Source organism: Rhinopithecus roxellana, chromosome 5 (genome assembly GCF_007565055.1).
Source record: "Rhinopithecus roxellana isolate Shanxi Qingling chromosome 5, ASM756505v1, whole genome shotgun sequence".
Lineage (NCBI taxonomy): Eukaryota > Metazoa > Chordata > Mammalia > Primates > Cercopithecidae > Rhinopithecus > Rhinopithecus roxellana.
This window is the reverse complement of record NC_044553.1, coordinates 6,651,566-6,669,706: the sequence shown is the minus strand read 5'-3', so window position 1 is coordinate 6,669,706 and position 18,141 is coordinate 6,651,566. Positions and strand designations below refer to the sequence as shown.

Genomic DNA, 18,141 nt, shown 5'->3' with positions numbered 1-18,141 from the left:
TTTCTATGATGGAAGTGGTCCAGGGACCATATCAGTGGCTCTTTTGGTCTCTACTATGGCTGATTGAGCACTCAGCATTAGCTGTAGACAGATCAGCCTTGGTGAATAAGTCCATGTTGCCGATCACCTCCATCCTTGCTACCATAACTATGTTTTGCAGCTTTATTTTTACATTGTGAAATGATTATCACAATCAAGTTATTTGATATCACATCTGCCACCTCACAGTTACCATTTATGTGTATGTGATGAGAACACTTAGATTTGCTATCTTAGCAAATTTCAAGTATACCATACAGTATTATTACCTATAGTCACCATGCTATATATTAGATTTCTAGAACTTATTCATCCTGTAATTGAAAGTTTGTACCCTTTGACTAATATCATCCCATTCCTGCCCACCTCCTCCCAGTCTGTAGCAACCATCATTGTACTCTCTTTTTCTATGAATACAACTATTTTAGATCCCATATGTAAGTGAGATCGTACAGTGTTTGTCTTTCACTGTCTGCCTTATTTCACTTAGCACAGTATCTTCCAGGCCCACCCATGTTGTCACAAATGGCAGAATTTCCTCCTTTTTTATGGCTGAATAGTATTGCATTGTATGTATATACACTCACTTATATATATACACACACGCATATCTATATACACACATGCATATATATATACACACACATATATATATCACATTTTCTTTTCTTTTTTTTTTTTTTTTTTTTTGAGACGGAGTCTCACTCTGTCGCCAGGGCTGGAGTGCAGTGGCCGGATCTCAGCTCACTGCAAGCTCCGCCTCCCGGGTTCACGCCATTCTCCTGCCTCAGCCTCCCGAGTAGCTGGGACTACAGGCGCCCGCCACCTCGCCCGGCTAGTTTTTTGTATTTTTTAGTAGAGACGGGGTTTCACCGTGTTAGCCAGGATGGTCTCGATCTCCTGACCTCGTGATCCGCCCATCTCGGCCTCCCAAAGTGCTGGGATTACAGGCTTGAGCCACCGCGCCCGGCCTATCACATTTTCTTTATCCATTCATCTGTCAATGGACACTTAACGTTGTTCTCATGTCTTGGCTGTTGTGAATAATGCTGCAATGAACATGAGAATGCAGATATCTCCTTGAGGTACTGATTTTGTTTTATTTGGGTATATACCCAGAGGAAATCATGTGGTAGTTCTATTTTTAATTTGGATCATATGGTAGTTCTATTTTTAATTTTTTGAGGAATGTGCATACCGTTTCCTGTGATGGCTGTCCAATTTACATTCCCATCGATAGGGCACCCTACATCCTCACCAATGTTTGTTTTCTTTTGTCTTTTTGGTAATAGCCATCCTAACAGATGTGAGATTATATCTTATTGTGGTTTTGATTTTCCTGATGATTAGTGATTTGAATGCCTTTACATATATCTGTTGGCTATCTGTATATCTTTGAAAAAAATGCATAAAAATACATATTCAGATCCTTTGCCCTCCCCACCTCTGGCCTTTTTTTTTTCTTTTTCTTTTTTTTTTTGAGACAGGGTCTCTGTCACCCATTGGCATGACCATGGCTCACTGCAGCCTCAAACTCCTGGGCTCAAGCTGTACTGCCTCAGCCTCCAAAGTAGCTGGTATTATAGGCACGTGCTGCCATGCCCAGCTGCTTTGCCCATTTTTATTTATTTTATTGTATTTATTATTATTATTTTTTTTGAGATGGAATTTCGCTCTTGTTGCCCAGGCTGGAGTGCAGTGGCGCAATCTCGGCTCACCTTAACCTCTGCCTCCCGTGTTCAAGTGATTCTCTTGTCTCAGCCTCCTGAATAGCTGGGATTACAGGCATGTGCCCCCACGCCTGGCTAATTTTGTATTTTTAGTGGAAATGGGGTTTCTCCATGTTGGTCAGGCTGGTCTCAAACTCCTGACCTCAGGTCATCCACCCGCCTTGGCCTCCCAAAGTGCTGGGATTACAGGCGTGAGCCCCCGGGCCTGGCCTTTCTTTGCTAATTTTTTAATCAGCTCATTTGTTATTTTGCTATTGAATTATATGAGTTTCTTACTTTTTTTGGATATTAACCTGTTATCAGATATATTTTCTCCAATTCTGTAGGTTGTCTCTTCATTTCTGTTGCTGTGCAGAAGCTTTTTAGTTCGATATAGTCACATTTGTTTATTTTTGCTTTTGTGTCTGTGCTTTTGGTGCCTTATTAAAAAAAAAAATTCATTCCTAAGACCAATGTCTTCCCTATGTTTTCTTCCAGGAGTCTTAGTTTTTAATCTAAAATCTTTAATCTTTTAATCTAAATATTTAATCCAGTTCAAGTTAATTTTTGTGAATGGTGTAAAATAGGAGTCCAATTTCATTCTTTTGCATGGGGCTATCCAGTTTTCCCAGCACCATTTATGGAGACTGTCTTTACACCTAATCACGTAGTTCGTGAGACGGGTGCCTGGAGAAAGAGGCTAACTAACATCCACAGAGCAGGTCAATTTTTTCTACTGATTATTAAAATTGTCCTTGTCCAAGATTCTCTTCAGTGAGCATTCATATGGAACTTGAATATCTTTACTCTCTGAAACTGTTTTGAAGTGGTCCATTCATATACCTTTCTCCACAGGTCCTTTCCCTGTCCATCTAGCCAAACCATTAGTTGTTGCACATGAAAGAGTGTAGATCCATACCTTTAGCCATCTGTCCCTCTAAAATAAGATGAACAACTAGGTGTGGTGTTCAGAGATCTGCCCACTGAGAATATTTTCTTCACCACAGTCCTTAGGGCCACTCATGAGTGGGGCTCTGGTGCTATGGCTGTTCAGTTGTGTGCGGTACCAGTATATTGTGCAGAACTATTTCTAAACCTGGCCTCTATTTTTTCTTCTTTGGTCAACTGGTCATAGAGAACTCCCCGTGGGGCTATAGAGGCAGGTTGATAGGAAGGAGGCAATTTAGCAGGCATAGGGGCCATGGTAATTTGAACCACTTGCCTCTGCAACTTATGTGTGCCAGCAGGACCTGTACAACCCTATCTTACAATTTTTCTTGATGATGGAATGCTGCTATATACACCCAATTTTGTGACTTGATGAGTCAGACAACAATACCCAGTTAATAATGGGTAGTTCATATGGTAACTTAGTGACCTGTGGTCAAGTGTTCAGTCAAAGCCAGAAGCACTTTCTCAAAAGGAGGTTAGTTATGTGCAGAGGATGGTATAACTTTCCTCCAAAAGCCGTGAAGTTCTGTGCTGTGATTTGCCTACAGGTGCCTTCCAAAGGCCCTATAAAGTGTGACTATCTGCTGCAGACAGTTCGATTACCATCAGAGTTGCTGGGTCATGTGACCCAAGTGGCAGGCTTTCCATTCAAAGAAGAATTGAAAATCTATTTTTGTGCCTGCCCTCATCTAAGGGACATTTTCACTAGAGTATAGCATCATATGATAGAATATATACAGGGGCCTATGGCATACCAGTGGATATAGATTTTACCCAGAGTTGCTGCTCTTTATTTTGGCATTTTCAGTAAGTATAATTTTGGGGTTCAAATTCAAATTGAGGGGTCCACTTACCAGGTTGAAATAGGTTTATGAAAAGTTAAAAGAAATTTTGTCTTTTTGAGACAATCTCGCTCTGTTGCCTAGGCTGGAGTGCAGAGGCATGATCTTGGCTCACTGTAACCTCCGCCTCCCAGATTCAAGTGATTGTTGTGCCTCAGCCACATGAGTAGCTGGGATTACAGGTGTGTCTCACCATGTCTGGTTAATTTTTGTTTTTTTAGTAGAGACAGGGTTTCACCATGTTGACCAGGCTGGTCTTGAACTCCTGGCCCCAAGTGATTCACCCACCTCAGTCTCCCAGAGTGCTGGGATTACAGGTGTGAGCCACTGCGCCTGGCCAGGGATTTTTAAAATAAATTTTTGCAGGTAGGATTTGCTAATTAAAGATTTATACATTGGATATTGGGGGAGTGGAGAGAAATCTGCTTCACTTATGAAAGAGCAATAGACATGCATGGTTTATTTCTTCTTTTTAATTTCTTTTTTTTTTAATTAGAGACCAGGCTGGTCTTGAACTCCTGGGCTCAAGTGATCCTCCCACTTTGGCCTCCCAAAGTGTTGGGACTACAGGCGTGAGCCACTGTGCCCAGCCTAAAAGAAATTTATGTTGAACAGATGTATCATTTGATGGTTACCTAAATTTTAATGTGGAAGTAAAATTAATATGTTACTGAATTTAATTAGTGTTTAACATATAGCATAAAATGATTTCAGAAATCTGTGATAGTTTTTGATAATTTTCTTGGGAACTGTTGCTTGAGTTTTTAAAGAGAATTATTAGGTTATTGCGTGCTGGTACCATTTTATAAATTCTGTTACTATCTTTACATCTATCATAAGACTTATCTGCATTTTTTTTGTTCCAAGAACAAAAGAACTGCCAATCTTTTATGTAGGAGCTGATGATTTATGTCGCAAAAATACCTCTCATATTTCTAGAATATAACTCTAGATGAACAGGAAAAGTATTAACCTATTTAGAAAAAGTTATTTTTGGCTGGGTGCGGTGGCTCACGCCTGTAGTCCCAGCTGTTTGCTTAGGCAAGAGAATCACTTGAACCCAGGAGGTTGAGGCTGTAGTGAGCCAGGACTGCACCATCGCACTCCAGCCTGGGTGACAGAGCAAGACCTTGACAGCCCTTTTGACTTCAAAGGTCTCAAAACAATCATGGCTTAGTCTAGCTAATTTGAATTCATTATGGAGAAGTTTCATCTAAGTTTTCTAAAAACGATGACGTGTATAACTCCTGAAAAGAGGCTTAACTTTCTAGCAAGGGCAAAAATAGGATATATACAGAGGTGAAAATTTAGCTCAATAGAGTAAGGCTAAACAGTAAGGCCTGGAAAGAAAGAAAATGTTGAGACAGGTGAGAATTCTGAGGCTTCAAAAATAGGTCATCTGGGAAGAAGATCTAAGAATAAGAACAGAATTGCTAGGTGTTTACTCTGTCAGAAGTAAAGAGATGGGAATTTGAGTGTGGTGGTGAATGCGGGATAAATGAAGTCATTTAGGAAATAGGGTGGCAAATTGGCTAAACTTGGTGAGTAAAGTTAAAAATGAGCAGATGATAATCACAAAATAAAATTTATAGGAAATCATAACAGCCTAACATTAGCAGTCTCCTAGGCACTAAAGCAAACCTTGAATGTAGTGTGTGCTCTCAGTAAATGTGCATTGAATGAATGAGATTTCTAAAGTGTCCTCAGTTTGCAAAGTAGATATTGATTAGGAAGGAGAAATTGCTTGGTGGGTAGGTTACAGTTTGCAACTGGGCAGGATTATTGAGTGTGAGGCAACCGAAGAGTAACACAGTAATTGCTCAGATACAGGAGAACCTGGTTGCTATACAGAGGTTGCCTTTAAATGAGAGGGTTACAGGCCCTTTGACTTCAGTGCCAGAGATGTTATGGATATAATTATCAATAGGTAACAACTTTATTTTTTAAAATGATTTTATATGCTTACATTTTTAATGTAGGAAGTTTTGTCTTTCTTGATATTCTACTAATTGGGTAAATCCTCGTATTTGTGATTGGTATATTGAATTTTTAATTAATCCAAATTAAAAGCTGTGGGGTGGGTGGGGTAGCAAAAAAAAAAAATTGGTGGAGGCTAGCTAAATGACATTTGCTTCTTCATGCAACAAATAGTTAAGAAGCTCCCCGCTAGGTCCTAATAAACAGATTTGTATGTATTTGTGTGCATGTATGTATACCTTACTACGTATCCTTGCTGGGTTGACCATTATTATCTTTAAAGTACAAAATTTAAGGTGACATCCTCTTGCATGCCACTGTCCTCAGTTTCTAGCTGCCACCTCAATGCTAAAGAACATATTTTGCTGATACCTGTATTGAATATCCTCTTTTAGAAAAAATTCTATTTCTCTACCTTGTTTTCTATCACCTGTTTTTCCCCTCTTGACCTATTCTCCTCCACTCTATACAAATAACTATTCTTTTATTTTGCACTAGGGAGAGGAAATTCGATGTCAGTATGTTGTGACATGTGCAGGACTTTACTCAGACCGTATTTCAGAGTTGAGTGGCTGCACTCCTGATCCTCGAATTGTACCATTCCGGGGAGATTACCTGCTCTTGAAGCCAGAAAAATGTTATCTTGTTAAAGGAAATATTTATCCGGTAGGTAATGATGCTTCCTACTTCTAATTTTTTTCAAGCAGGTGGTGGTCATAAAGGAGATGAAAACAACTTTCACTTGGGTCAGAAATAAGAGCGATTTTGAAGGACCGTTTATGTAAGCATTTCATCAGTTTCTCTTGCGGTTAAATCCCTAAATCTTTATCCTGGTATCGTGGTTATTAAATTGTGATTAATTGCCTGCAGGTACATGTCTCCAGAAAGCATGAGTGCACTATGGGAAGTGCTATCAGGAAGGAACTGAATTCTTCCTTCTCTCTGGTGGAGGGAAAGGGAAAACTTTCCCTTATGGAAGTCCCTGATACCCAACCCTTTTCCACAGTTCACTATCTATAGGAAAAGGGATGTGGCCACTCTGTAGTTTCAGGGAATAGAAGACAGAGGTATTTAAATGAAGAGTTCATTTTTCTGTCTGGAACTACCCTGGAAATGAATGAATCTCTTAAAATATATTAGGTTGAACCAGATGAAATAGTCAGTATTTGGCTATTTGCTGTTTTTGACCTTGCCGAAACATGAATTTCATCTGCTTCAATCTCATGTATTTGTACTTTGCAGAAGCCTGTGCTATGAATGTGTATTTTTTTTCTGGCAGCTCTGATTTTACTTTCTAGTCATAGACATCCCTTGTGAAAGACAGAGAATAACCTGAAGTAGGACAGTTCATCTTTTTTTTCCCCTTTACCCAGAAAGATGCATAGATGGAACAATGTATTAGTGTTAATAACATCAGAGTTTCTTTTCTTTTCTTTTTTTTTTTTTTTTTTTTGAGACAGAGTCTCACTGTGTCGCCCAGGCTGGAGTGCAGTGGTGCGATCTTGGCTCATTGCAACCTCCACCTCCTGGATTTAAGCAATTCTCATGCCTCAGCCTCCCAAGTAGCTGGGATCACAGGTGCACACCACCATGCCAGGCTAGTTTTTGTATTTTTAGTAGAGACAGGGTTTTACAATGTTGGCCAGGTTGGTTTTGAACTCCAGATCTCAAGTGATTCTCCTGCCTCGGCCTCCCAAAGTGTTGGGATTACAGGCGTGAGCCACCACGCCTTTCCAGCATCAGGATTTCTTGTGTGCATTTCTAAGCAGAAGCATGTTAATGGAAAAGTATATCTGAGTACAGCTCACAATACAAATTAAATGCATGGGAAGAAAGTGTTTTATGTTACCAATTGAATGTTTGCATCTCTGATAACATGGAATGTGAAATGAGGCTGTTATTTACTATGTTAAATTTATAGGTCCCAGATAGCCGGTTTCCTTTCCTAGGAGTTCACTTCACACCAAGGATGGATGGCAGTATTTGGCTAGGTCCTAATGCAGTTCTTGCCTTTAAACGAGAGGGTTACAGACCCTTTGACTTCAGTGCCACAGATGTTATGGATATAATTATTAATAGGTAACATTATTTATTTTTTAAAATGATTTTATGTGCTTATATTTTCAATGTGGGAAGTTTTGTCTTTCTTGATATTCTACTTATTGGGTAAATCCCCATACTTGTGATTGGTATATTGAATTTTGTATTAATTCAAATTAAAAGCTTTAGAGTGGATAGAGTCACCAAAAAAAAAAAAGCTTTGTGGAATAAGCATAACATTTTAACTACTTCAAGAAAATTCTGATGAGCCAGGGTAATGTCTTGGTTAAAAAGAAGATAAGACTGGCTAGTCATGGTGCTCACATCTGTAATCCCAGCACTTTGGGAGGCCAAGGCAGGCGGATCACAAGGTCAGGAGACCGAGACCATTCTGGCTAACACGGTGAAACCCCGTCTCTACTAAAAATACAAAAAATTAGCCAGGCATGGTGGCGGGCGCCTGTAGTCCCAGCTTCTTGGGAGGCTGAGACAGGAGAATGGCGTGAACCAGCGGGGCGGAGCTTGCAGTAAGCTGAGATCGCTGCCACTGCACTCCAGCCTGGGTGACAGAGCAAGACTCTGTCTCAATAAATAAATAAATAAATAATAAAAAAATTTAAAAAATGAAAAGAAGATAAGGCCAAGAGTCATTCATATATCTGGCAATCTAAATCTTGCATTGCCAGCTTTCCAGTTTTATTGGGGGGTGGAAAATAGATTCTCTCAAAATCAGTAGACGGCTATTTTAATAAAATCATTTAGAGCCAGTCTCCATCATTTTGTAAGCCACTGGAGAAATTACTAATGACCAAAGTAATTTCCTTGTGTAGGAAACTAACAATACAATTGTGTTGACCTAAGATACAGATTCTTTACTATTATAAGAAATAACTGAATTAGGTGTTTTGTTTGAATTAGGTATTTTGTTTGGTCCTTTTAGCAATGTTTCTCTCTAAAGGGTTTCACATGAAAATTACTAGATTTTCATGTTTAAATCACTAGATTTAAAGCTATATTTGAGTTTCACCCTCCATGGATTCTGAAACAGAAAGTTTAGGATGGAGCTTCCTGGCATGTGTACTTGTAAAAATATATACATATATGCGTCTAGGCTTTGCAGAGTGTCACTTGAAAATCACAACTAAAGGTTTTTTTGTTTGTTTTGTAATTTTGAGACAGGGTCTTACTTTGTCACTCGCTGCAGCCTCAACCTCCTGGGATTGATCAGTTCTCCCACTTCACCATCCAAGTAGCTGGAACTACAGGCAGATGCTACCATGCCCAGATAATTTTGTGTTTTCTGTAGAGACAGGGTTCGCCATGTTACACAGGCTGGTCTTGAACTCCTGGGTTCAAGCAATCCACCTGCCGTGGCCTCCCAAAGTGCTGGGATTATAGACATGAGCCACCACACCCTGCCTCAACAACTAAAGTATTTTATCTCTGGCTGACTAAGGAAAACTAGGGTAGATGTCCCATTTCTTTCATACACTACCTTTTAGGTGTGTTGAAGGCATGTAATATTTGCATTAGGGAGCTTTGATGAGTTCTAGTTTGAAACCAGCACTCCTTGGGAATTTGAGTTCAGAAGGTGTTTACCTCTGTTTTTTTTTTTTTTTTTTTTTTTTTTTTTTGAGTCAAAGTCTCACTGTTGCCCAGGCTGAAGTGTAGTGGCACAATCATTGGTTACTGCAGCCTCAAAATCCTGGGCTTTAACAAGCCTCCCACTTCAGCCTCCCTAGTAGCTGGAACTACAGGCGCACACCACCATGCCCAGCTCTGTTTACCTCCTGAGTTGATGAGGTTTGCTTCTTATATTAGCCAAAAGTTGATTTTCATTGATTGATTGATTGAGAGAGGGTCTCTGTGTTTCCCAGGCTGGAGTGCAGTGGCATGACCTCAGCTCACTGCAACCTCTTCCTCCCGGATTCAAACAATTCTCCTGCCTCAGCCTCTTGATTAGCTGGGATTACAGGCGTGCACCACCATGCGTGGCTAATTTTTGTATTTTTGGTAGAGACAGGGTTTTGCCGTGTTGGCCAGGCTGGTTTCGAACTCGTGACCTCAAGTGATCCGCCTGCCTTGACCTCCCAAAGTGTCGGGATTACAGGCGTGAGCCACCACTCCTGGCCTTGATTTTCTTTTAATCTGTAGTTTTTCTGACTTTGCCTAGATTTTTGTGATGACATAAAAAAAAGAATCTAATAATTGTAAAGGTATTTTACAGTAATAAAGAATTCCTTTCTCTCATAAAGATTTGTTTTTCTCTGTTTTCAGTGGCTTGATTAAACTGGCATCCCAGAATTTTTCCTATGGAGTTACTGAAATGTATAAAGCGTGTTTTCTTGGTGCAACAGTGAAGTATCTTCAAAAATTCATCCCTGAAATTACTGTCAGTGATATACTTAGGTAAGGAAAAGTGGTAAGGAGTGTAAATACAGTCCTGACCTGTGTGAATTTGGGGATGGGTCTGACTTGGTGATTAGTAAGCATCATTTCAGAGCCAGTCTGCATTGCACTGAATTTTCATTTGCTCTCTTTCCCAACATGTTGTTGAATTCCCTTTGCAGTGCATTTATTGGTCATTGCTACATCATGGCCCTTAGTGCCGGTCCATTTATAATTATCTAGACTCCCTTACAACTCTAATCTGAAATCTCCACGACAGCTTTATTGTGATGCTACCTTAGCCTTCTTGTCTAGCTATCACTCATGACAAAAACAACTTGCCTGAATTTTTAAAAATCTCTCTGGCCAGTTACTCTTGTGATTCCAAAGACTTTTGGCTTTAATTTTATATAGATTTTATATAGGATTATTGATCAGTGTGTTAACTAATTAGGTGATAAGCACATTAAAACATTATATTTTGATTGATTCTTGAAACTTAAAAAAAAACTTTTAGGTTTGGGGGTACATGTGAAGGTTTCTACATAGGTAAACACATGTCATGGGGCTTATTGTACATGTTATTTTATCACCCAAATATTAAGCCCATACCCAATAGTTATCTTTTCTGCTTCTCTCCCTCCTCCCTCCCTCCCCACTTAAGTAGACTGCAGTGTCTGTTGTTTCCTTCTTTGTGTTCATGTGTTCTCATCATTTAGCTCCCACTTATGAGGGAGAACACGTGGTATTTGGTTTTCTGTTCCTGTGTTAATTTGCTAAGGATAATAGCCTCCAGCACCATTAAAACCTGTTAGAAACACACTCCTAGACCTGGCATCTCACTTTGCTTCTTCTCTACTTCTTTTGTTCTTTCTTGGGCCTTATTGTACTCAGGGACTCTACTTTGAGGATAGAAGTGGAAAGCAGCATGGTAACAATCAGAGTCCTTGCTACAAGGGTATGGGGCAAAGTAAGAACAACTTACATCTTTTTTTTTTTTTTGAAATGGAGTTTCGCTCTTGTTGTCCAGGCTGGAGTGCAATGGCACCATCTCAGCTCACTGCAACCTCTGCTTCTTGGGTTAAAGCGATTCCCCTACCTCAGCCTCCTGAGTAGCTGGGATTACAGGCATGTGCCACCATGCCCGGCTAATTTTGTATTTTTTTTTTTTTTTTTTTTTTTTTTTTTTTTTTTTTTGAGGCGGAGTCTCGCTCTGTCGCCCGGACTGGAGTGCAGTGGCCAGATCTCAGCTCACTGCAAGCTCCGCCTCCCGGGTTTACGCCATTCTCCTGCCTCAGCCTCCCGAGTAGCTGGGACTACAGGCGCCCGCCACCTCGCCCGGCTAGTTTTTGTATTTTTAGTAGAGACGGAGTAGAGACGGGGTTTCTCCTGTTAGCCAGGCTGGTCTTGAACTCCTGACCTCAGGTGATCCACACGCCTCAGTCTCCCAAAATGCTGGGATTTCAGGCGTGAGCCGCCACACCCAGCCACATCTTTTATTCTTAAAGATAAAAGACTTTTTGCATGGCGGCTCACGCCTGTGAGGTGGGTGGATCACCTGAGGTCAGGAGTTCGAGACCAGCCTGACCAAAATGGAGAAACCTCGTCTCTACTAAAAATACAAAATTAGCTAGGCATGGTGGCACGTGCCTGTAATCACAGCTATTTGGGAGGCTGAGGCCGGAGAATCGCTTGAACCTGGGAGGCGGAGGTTGCAGTGAGCTGAGATCACGCCATTGCACTCCAACCTGGACAACAAGAGCAAAACTCCGTCACACACACACACACAAAAAAAAGATAAAAAATTTTCTAGACTTGATCTGTAGATTAATCTTAATACTACACAAACCTATTTTTTTTCCGTCTTTGGTAATGTGTTTAGTGTTCACCTTTTTTCCTGAGCAAGCCATTCGTTAGGCCTAATCAGCAGTGTACTTTGAGGTACTCTCACCCTGCATTTACAATCCATCCCTCCCTGAATCTTCTGAGCACTAGATATCTGCTTTCTCTGTAACAGCTGCTGAACTAGCCTGGTAAAAAATGTCAGCAGGCTTGACTGTGTATCTGTGAAGAGATCAATAATCATGTCAGCTGTCTCCCTTAGGGGAGCATCCTGGTTTAAATCTGACTCTAATGTACCATTCTGAGACCAGCATGTTTGAATCCTTAGAAGAACTATTAAAACTCAGCTGATGTTTTTACTCTTATCTCTTTCACTCCTCTACTTACCTTCTGAAATAGAAGGGATAAAAATATGTAGTCATTATTTTCTTTCACTCACTTATAAATAAGGGCTTTTATGTTTTCGGTGATCTGCTTTAGCAAACTTGTGATGTTTTATATCTGAAAATAGACTGGTCAAATCTGGTTTCTATTACTGCTATTAATATTCCTTGGAAAGCAAACGAGGTGAGCATAGTGAATTCTGTGTAAAAATAGTTGCAGTGAATTCACTGCCTGTATTCAGTTACCACCCTTTCATAGAAGCCTGAGGAAAACTTTTTAGACCACTGGATTTCATATGGTAGCACTGGACTTTGGGCTTGTGGATATTAGTGAAGTCTCCTGTCTTTGGCTGTACGAGTGTGAATTTCAGTTACCAGTTTCTTTGGCATGTAGTAGAAACGGGCACAGCACTGTAGGCAGGTGCATTTGGGGACAAATTCAACCCAATCACAGATGAGTTCCTCTTTAAAGAGAGAAAAACTGACTAATTCAGCAATTACTTTCGCTTTGTCTCTTGATTCCTGTAGTTATTAAGTGCAGGAAATTATTAATAACAAATAGGAAGTTGTAGAAGATACGTTTTTGGGTTTCTCAGGGGGAAGATATGTTTGATACCATTTGTATAAGTTTTAAAACAAGTATAGCAAAACCATATATTGCTTACAGATTACACATGTAGTATGAAAATAAAAACGAGCAGGGGAGTGATAAACACCTAATTCAGGAGAGTGGTTACCTCTGGGGAGGGAAGAGAATGGGATCTTGAGAGTTCTACAGAGGCTTCTATCATATTGGTAATGCTTTATTTCTTAAGCTGTTTGAGAAGAAACTGGGTGTTCATTGTGTTATTCTCTGTTCCTTATTATAACCTGAAATATTAAATAATAAAAATAAGATCAATAGACTTTTTTTTTTTTTTGACACAGAGTCTCACTCTGTTGCTAGGCTAGAGTGCAGAGGTGCGATCTCGGCTTAGAGCAACCTCCCACTCCCTGGCTCAAGCGATTCTCCTGCTTCAGCCTCCCGAGTAGCTGGGATTACAGGCATGCGGCACGACGCCCAGCTAGTTTTTGTGTGTTTTTTTTTTTCCAGACGGAGTCTTGCTTGTCACCCAGGCTGGAGTGCAGTGGCGCAGTCTCGGCTCACTGCAAGCTCGGCCTCCCGGGTTCACGCCATTCTCCTGCCTCAGCCTCCCGAGTAGCTGGGACTACAGGCGCCCACCACTATGCCCGGATAATTTTTTGTATTTTTAGTAGAGACAGGGTTTCATCGTGTTAGCCAGGATGGTCTCGATTTCCTGACCTCGTGATATGCCTGCCTCGGCCTCCCAAAGTGCTGGAATAATTTTTGTATTTTTAATAGAGACGGTTTCATCGAGAGGCCAGGATGGTCTCGATCTCCTGACCTCATGATCCTTCTGCCTCGGCCTCCCCAAGTGCTGGGATAATTTTTGTATTTCTAATAGAGACGGTTTCATCGAGAGCCAGGATGGTCTCAATCTACTGACCTCGTGATCCTCCTGCCTCGGCCTCCCAAAGTGCTGGGATTACAGGGGTGAGCCAATGCGCCTGGCCAAGATCAATAGACTTTTCCACAGCTTGAAGCCTAAGTCTTGCCTTGTCTCATTTGTCTTGCAACCAGTATACTAAACCATAAATGCCCTTAGTATTGCAGTGAAAGCACATCAGGCAGCAGTAGATAGTAAAAGATAGTTGAAGCAACACTTTCAGTGGGGTTTGTTTCCCAGGATGGCGTCCTTAAATTTCAGTAACTACTAAAGGGCACCCAGGTTGACTTCTCATTGCTTAGCCAGAGCATTTTGGGCAATAATTTACTGGTGAACATTAGATTGGAATATAAAGTTATAATCTGTTAAATATTTGCGTTAGATAAACTTCTCATTTTTAAGAGTCTCTGAGACTCTTTTTTTTTTTTTGAGACGGAGTCTCGCTCTGCCACCCAGGCTGGAGTGCAGTGGCCGGATCTCAGCTCTTAATGTTAGCTCTAGGCCAGGCACAGTGGCTCACGCCTGTAATCCTAGTGCTTTGGGAGGCTGAGGTGGGAGGATCACTTGAGCCTAGGAGTTTGAGACCAGCCTGGGCAACATAGTGAGATGCCATCTCTACCATTTTTTTTTAATTAGCTGGGCGGGTGGTACACGCCTTTAGTTGTAGCTGCTAGAGAGGCTTAAGTGGGAAGATCCCTTGAGCCCAGGAGGCTGAAGCTACAGTTAGCCATATTGCACCACTGTCCTCCAGCCTGGGAACAAGACCCTGTCTCGAAAAAAAAATGTGTGTGTGTATATATATATAGCTCTAAACTTTAAAAATTTGTTCTGTGATTAATTTTGACATGTTAATCTAACAGCAGTTTGTATCTGTTAGCACTGTACAGATGTAAAAGACGAAGATATATATGTTACAATTTCCCCTTTTTCAATTTGGAAAACGTCTCCTATGGGGAATTCTAGAGTAAACTTTCAGGCAAGATGTTTTCATAGCAAGTGATAACTAGACTGTGTGAAACACAAAGGTGCAAAACTCAAACATTTCTACAATAAAGTTGTAATGGCTTATGGTGGTCTAGATTAGGGTTTCTCAGTCTTGATGCTATTGACATATTGAGCCAAATAATATTTATTGTGGAGGACTGTCCAGTTCATTGTATAATTTTTTGATTTTTTTTTTAGACGGAGTCTCACATTGTTACCTGGGCTGTAGTGCGGTGGCGCCATCTCAACTCACTGCAACCTCCGCCTCCTGGGTTCAAACGATTCTCCTGACTTAGCCACCTGAGTAGCTGGGATTACAGGCACCTGCCACCACGCCTGGCTAATTTTTTGTATTTTTAGTAGAGATGGGGTTTCACCATGTTGGCCTGGCTGGTCTCAAACTCCTGACCTGAGGTAATCCACCTGCCTTGGCCTCCCAAAGTGCTAGGATTATAGGCGTGAGCCACCATGCCTGGCTGTTGTAGAATGTTTAACAGTATCCCTAGCCTCTACTCATTCTCCTAATTGTGACAACCAAAAATGTGTCGACATTGCCATATGCCCTCTGGGGGCGAAATCTCCCTTGGTTGAGAACCACTAGTGTAGAGAATTTGGTAACCTTCACACTACAAAATACTAATAAGAGTCTGGAGGAAATATGATAAACATCCTTGAAGTACATATAGCTGAGAGTAAGGGAAAGTAAGGGGCATCCCAGTGCAAAAAACAAAAACAAAATTAAAATTCATACTAAAAGGAGTTGGTGCTGATGCTGACTTGGAGAGGTGGGGATGGTTTGCTAATTTTAATAACTGAGAGGCTTGAGTTATATTTTTAATTTATGTGTGACTCACATATAAAATATATAGATCTTAATTGATTAGTAAATTTTGGGAATTGTACAAACCATATCCATCACACAAAACAAGATACAGGACATTAGGAACTTGTATTTTAATTGCCACTCAAGTGCTGAAAAAGAAATCTTGGGTGTATACAAGGTAGAAAGTTGGAACTGAGACTCTAAGTAAGGCCCCCAGGAGACTCTTGAAAGGCTATACCCTCAGAAGAAAGGAAGTCTGGAAAAAAAAATATTCCCCTTGGCACTGGGAAGTATTAAGGAACTTTGTCTGTCTTGGTGGTGGGGAGTAGGAGGAATCTTCTCAGAAATCTGGAATCCCTCGAAGTGCTTAGATTTTGAATGTATACCACTAGCTTTGTTTAGGAGCTATAAGCTAACAAATGAACTGAAAAAGTGGAGCCAGACATTTCTGGATCCTGCTTCAATCAATCTCTCTCTCTCTCTCTCTCTCTCTCTCTCTCTCTCTCTCTCTCTCTCTCTCTGTCTGTCTTCTCTCTCCTTCTCTCTCCCTTCCTCCCCTCCCTACCCCCTCTAATTCAAATAAATTAGCGAGACTAAAAATCAGGTAATTTGACCACAAAGTGACTACTGACACTAAACAATTATTGGTTTATAATTATTTTTTTAAAAATTTTGTTTTTTAAGAGTCTCGCTCTGTCTCCCAGGCTGGAGTGCAGTGGTGCAATCTCAGCTCACTGCAACTTCCGCCTCCTGGGTTTAGGTGACTCTTCTTCCTCAGCCTCCCAAGTAGCTGGGATTACAGGCATGTGCCACCATGGCTGGCTGATTTTCTTTTTTCCTATTTTTAGTAGAGATGGGATTTTACCATGTTGACCACGCTGGTCTTGGACTCCTGACCTCAAGTGATCTACCCGCCTTGCCCTCCCAAAGTGCTAGGATTACAGGTGTGAGCTACCGCGCCTGGATAATTTTTAAGAATCTTTTAAAAATAAATACACATTGAGGCTGGGCAGGGTGGCTCATGCCTGTAATCTTAGCACTTTGCGAGGCCAAGGTGGGTGGATTGCTGGGCCCTGGGCAACATAGTGAGCAACATGTTGGTCACTATGTTGCTTGGGCAGCCTGGGCAACATAGTGAGATAAGACTGGCAGAAGAATCGCTTGAACCTGGGAGGCAGAGGTTGCAGTGAGCCGAGATCACACAATTGTACCCCAGCCTGAGTGACAGAGTGAGACTCCATCTCAAAAATAAAATAAGACATGGAAAAGAAAACTGAGAAGATTCCAGCCTATCTCTCATAGCTGTTACAAAGAAATTGAGAAGAGGCAATCCTTTGAGGAGAGAGTACTTAAAAATTTTCGAGAATTGACAGGCATCAAATTCAAGATGTACGGTGCATCCCATCTGAGTAAATAAAACTAAATACAAGATGGAAATAGACTTCCAATTCAGTAGAGAAGGGAAAAAGAATATAGAAAACTCAATAAGTGAAGAAAGAGGAGATAGAAACCTTAGAAAATCAGGTTAGATAGCATAAAATAATATGGTAGAAATCAAGCATATCAGTAATTACAGTAAATGTAAATGTATTTAATAGTTAAGACAGATTATCAGGCTGGGTTTTAAAAAATCTATGTGCTAGAAAAATGCTTTTATTATTATTATTTTTTTAAGACAGGATCTCGCCCTGTCACCCAGGCTGGAGTAGAGTGCAGTGATGTGATCATAGCTCACTGCAACCTTGAACTCCTGGGTTCAAGCCATCCTCCTGCCTCAGCCTCCCAAACAACTAGGACAACAGGTGTGCACCACCACACCTGCCTAGTTATTACTATTTCCCTAGAGACAGAGTCTCCCTATATTGTCCAGGCTGGTCTGGAACTCCTGGGCTCAAGTGATTCTCCTGCCTCATCCTCCAAAAGCATTGGGATTATAGGCATGAGCCACTCTGCCTGGTCTGGACTTACATTTTTAGATTAGCAGTAGAGTTTTATAAAATACTAGATTGTTCCATCATATTTGGAACTGGCTAAAGATGCCTGTTACAGCTTTCATAGCTGTTTTCCCAACCTGTAGTGAAATGCTTGACATATGACAATAATATAATACAAGACTTCTCATGAATGTGTGTATTTAATTACACATTCACCTGTTCTTGTTTCTGGACATATTTTTTTTTTTCTTTTTTTGAGATGGAATATCACTCTATTACCCAGGCTGGAGTGCAGTGGTGCAATCTCGGCTCACTGTAACTTCTGCCTCCCAGGTTCAAGTGATTCTCCTGCCTCAGCCTCCCAAGTAGCTGGGATTACAAGCATGCACCACGATGGCTGGCTAATTTTATATTTTTAGTTAGAGAGGAGGCTTCACCATGTTGCCCAGGCTGTTCTCGAACTCCTGACCTCAAGCGATCCACCCCTCAGGCCTCCCAAAGTGTGGGATTGGGCTTGAGCCACCCTGCCCAGGATATATTTAAGCATTTAGGATGTACATTCCCATTAAGTTTAGCTAAAAACATAGCAAAATACATGGCTAATATGTAACACATTAGCTGTATTTGTAGCTAAATTAATGATATGTTAAATGTAGCTGAATTGAGTGGGAGTAGGGTGAAGGATGGGAAATTACTTTTTAGGTACAATGTACACTATTTG

General features: G+C 40.8%; 1 protein-coding gene across 3 annotated transcripts in view; it reads left to right on the top strand.

Annotated features, from left to right (window-relative positions):
- L2HGDH (L-2-hydroxyglutarate dehydrogenase) overlaps window positions 1–18,141 on the top strand; it is a 74,863-nt gene that overhangs the window by 38,162 nt on the left and 18,560 nt on the right. For all 3 annotated transcript variants that reach the window (XM_030931128.1, XM_010389481.2, XM_030931129.1), the window contains exons 7-9: window positions 6,017–6,184; window positions 7,440–7,597; window positions 9,836–9,967. In XM_030931128.1, coding sequence (XP_030786988.1) covers window positions 6,017–6,184; window positions 7,440–7,597; window positions 9,836–9,967 — 458 coding nt within the window. The remainder of the gene's footprint in view (window positions 1–6,016; window positions 6,185–7,439; window positions 7,598–9,835; window positions 9,968–18,141) is intronic.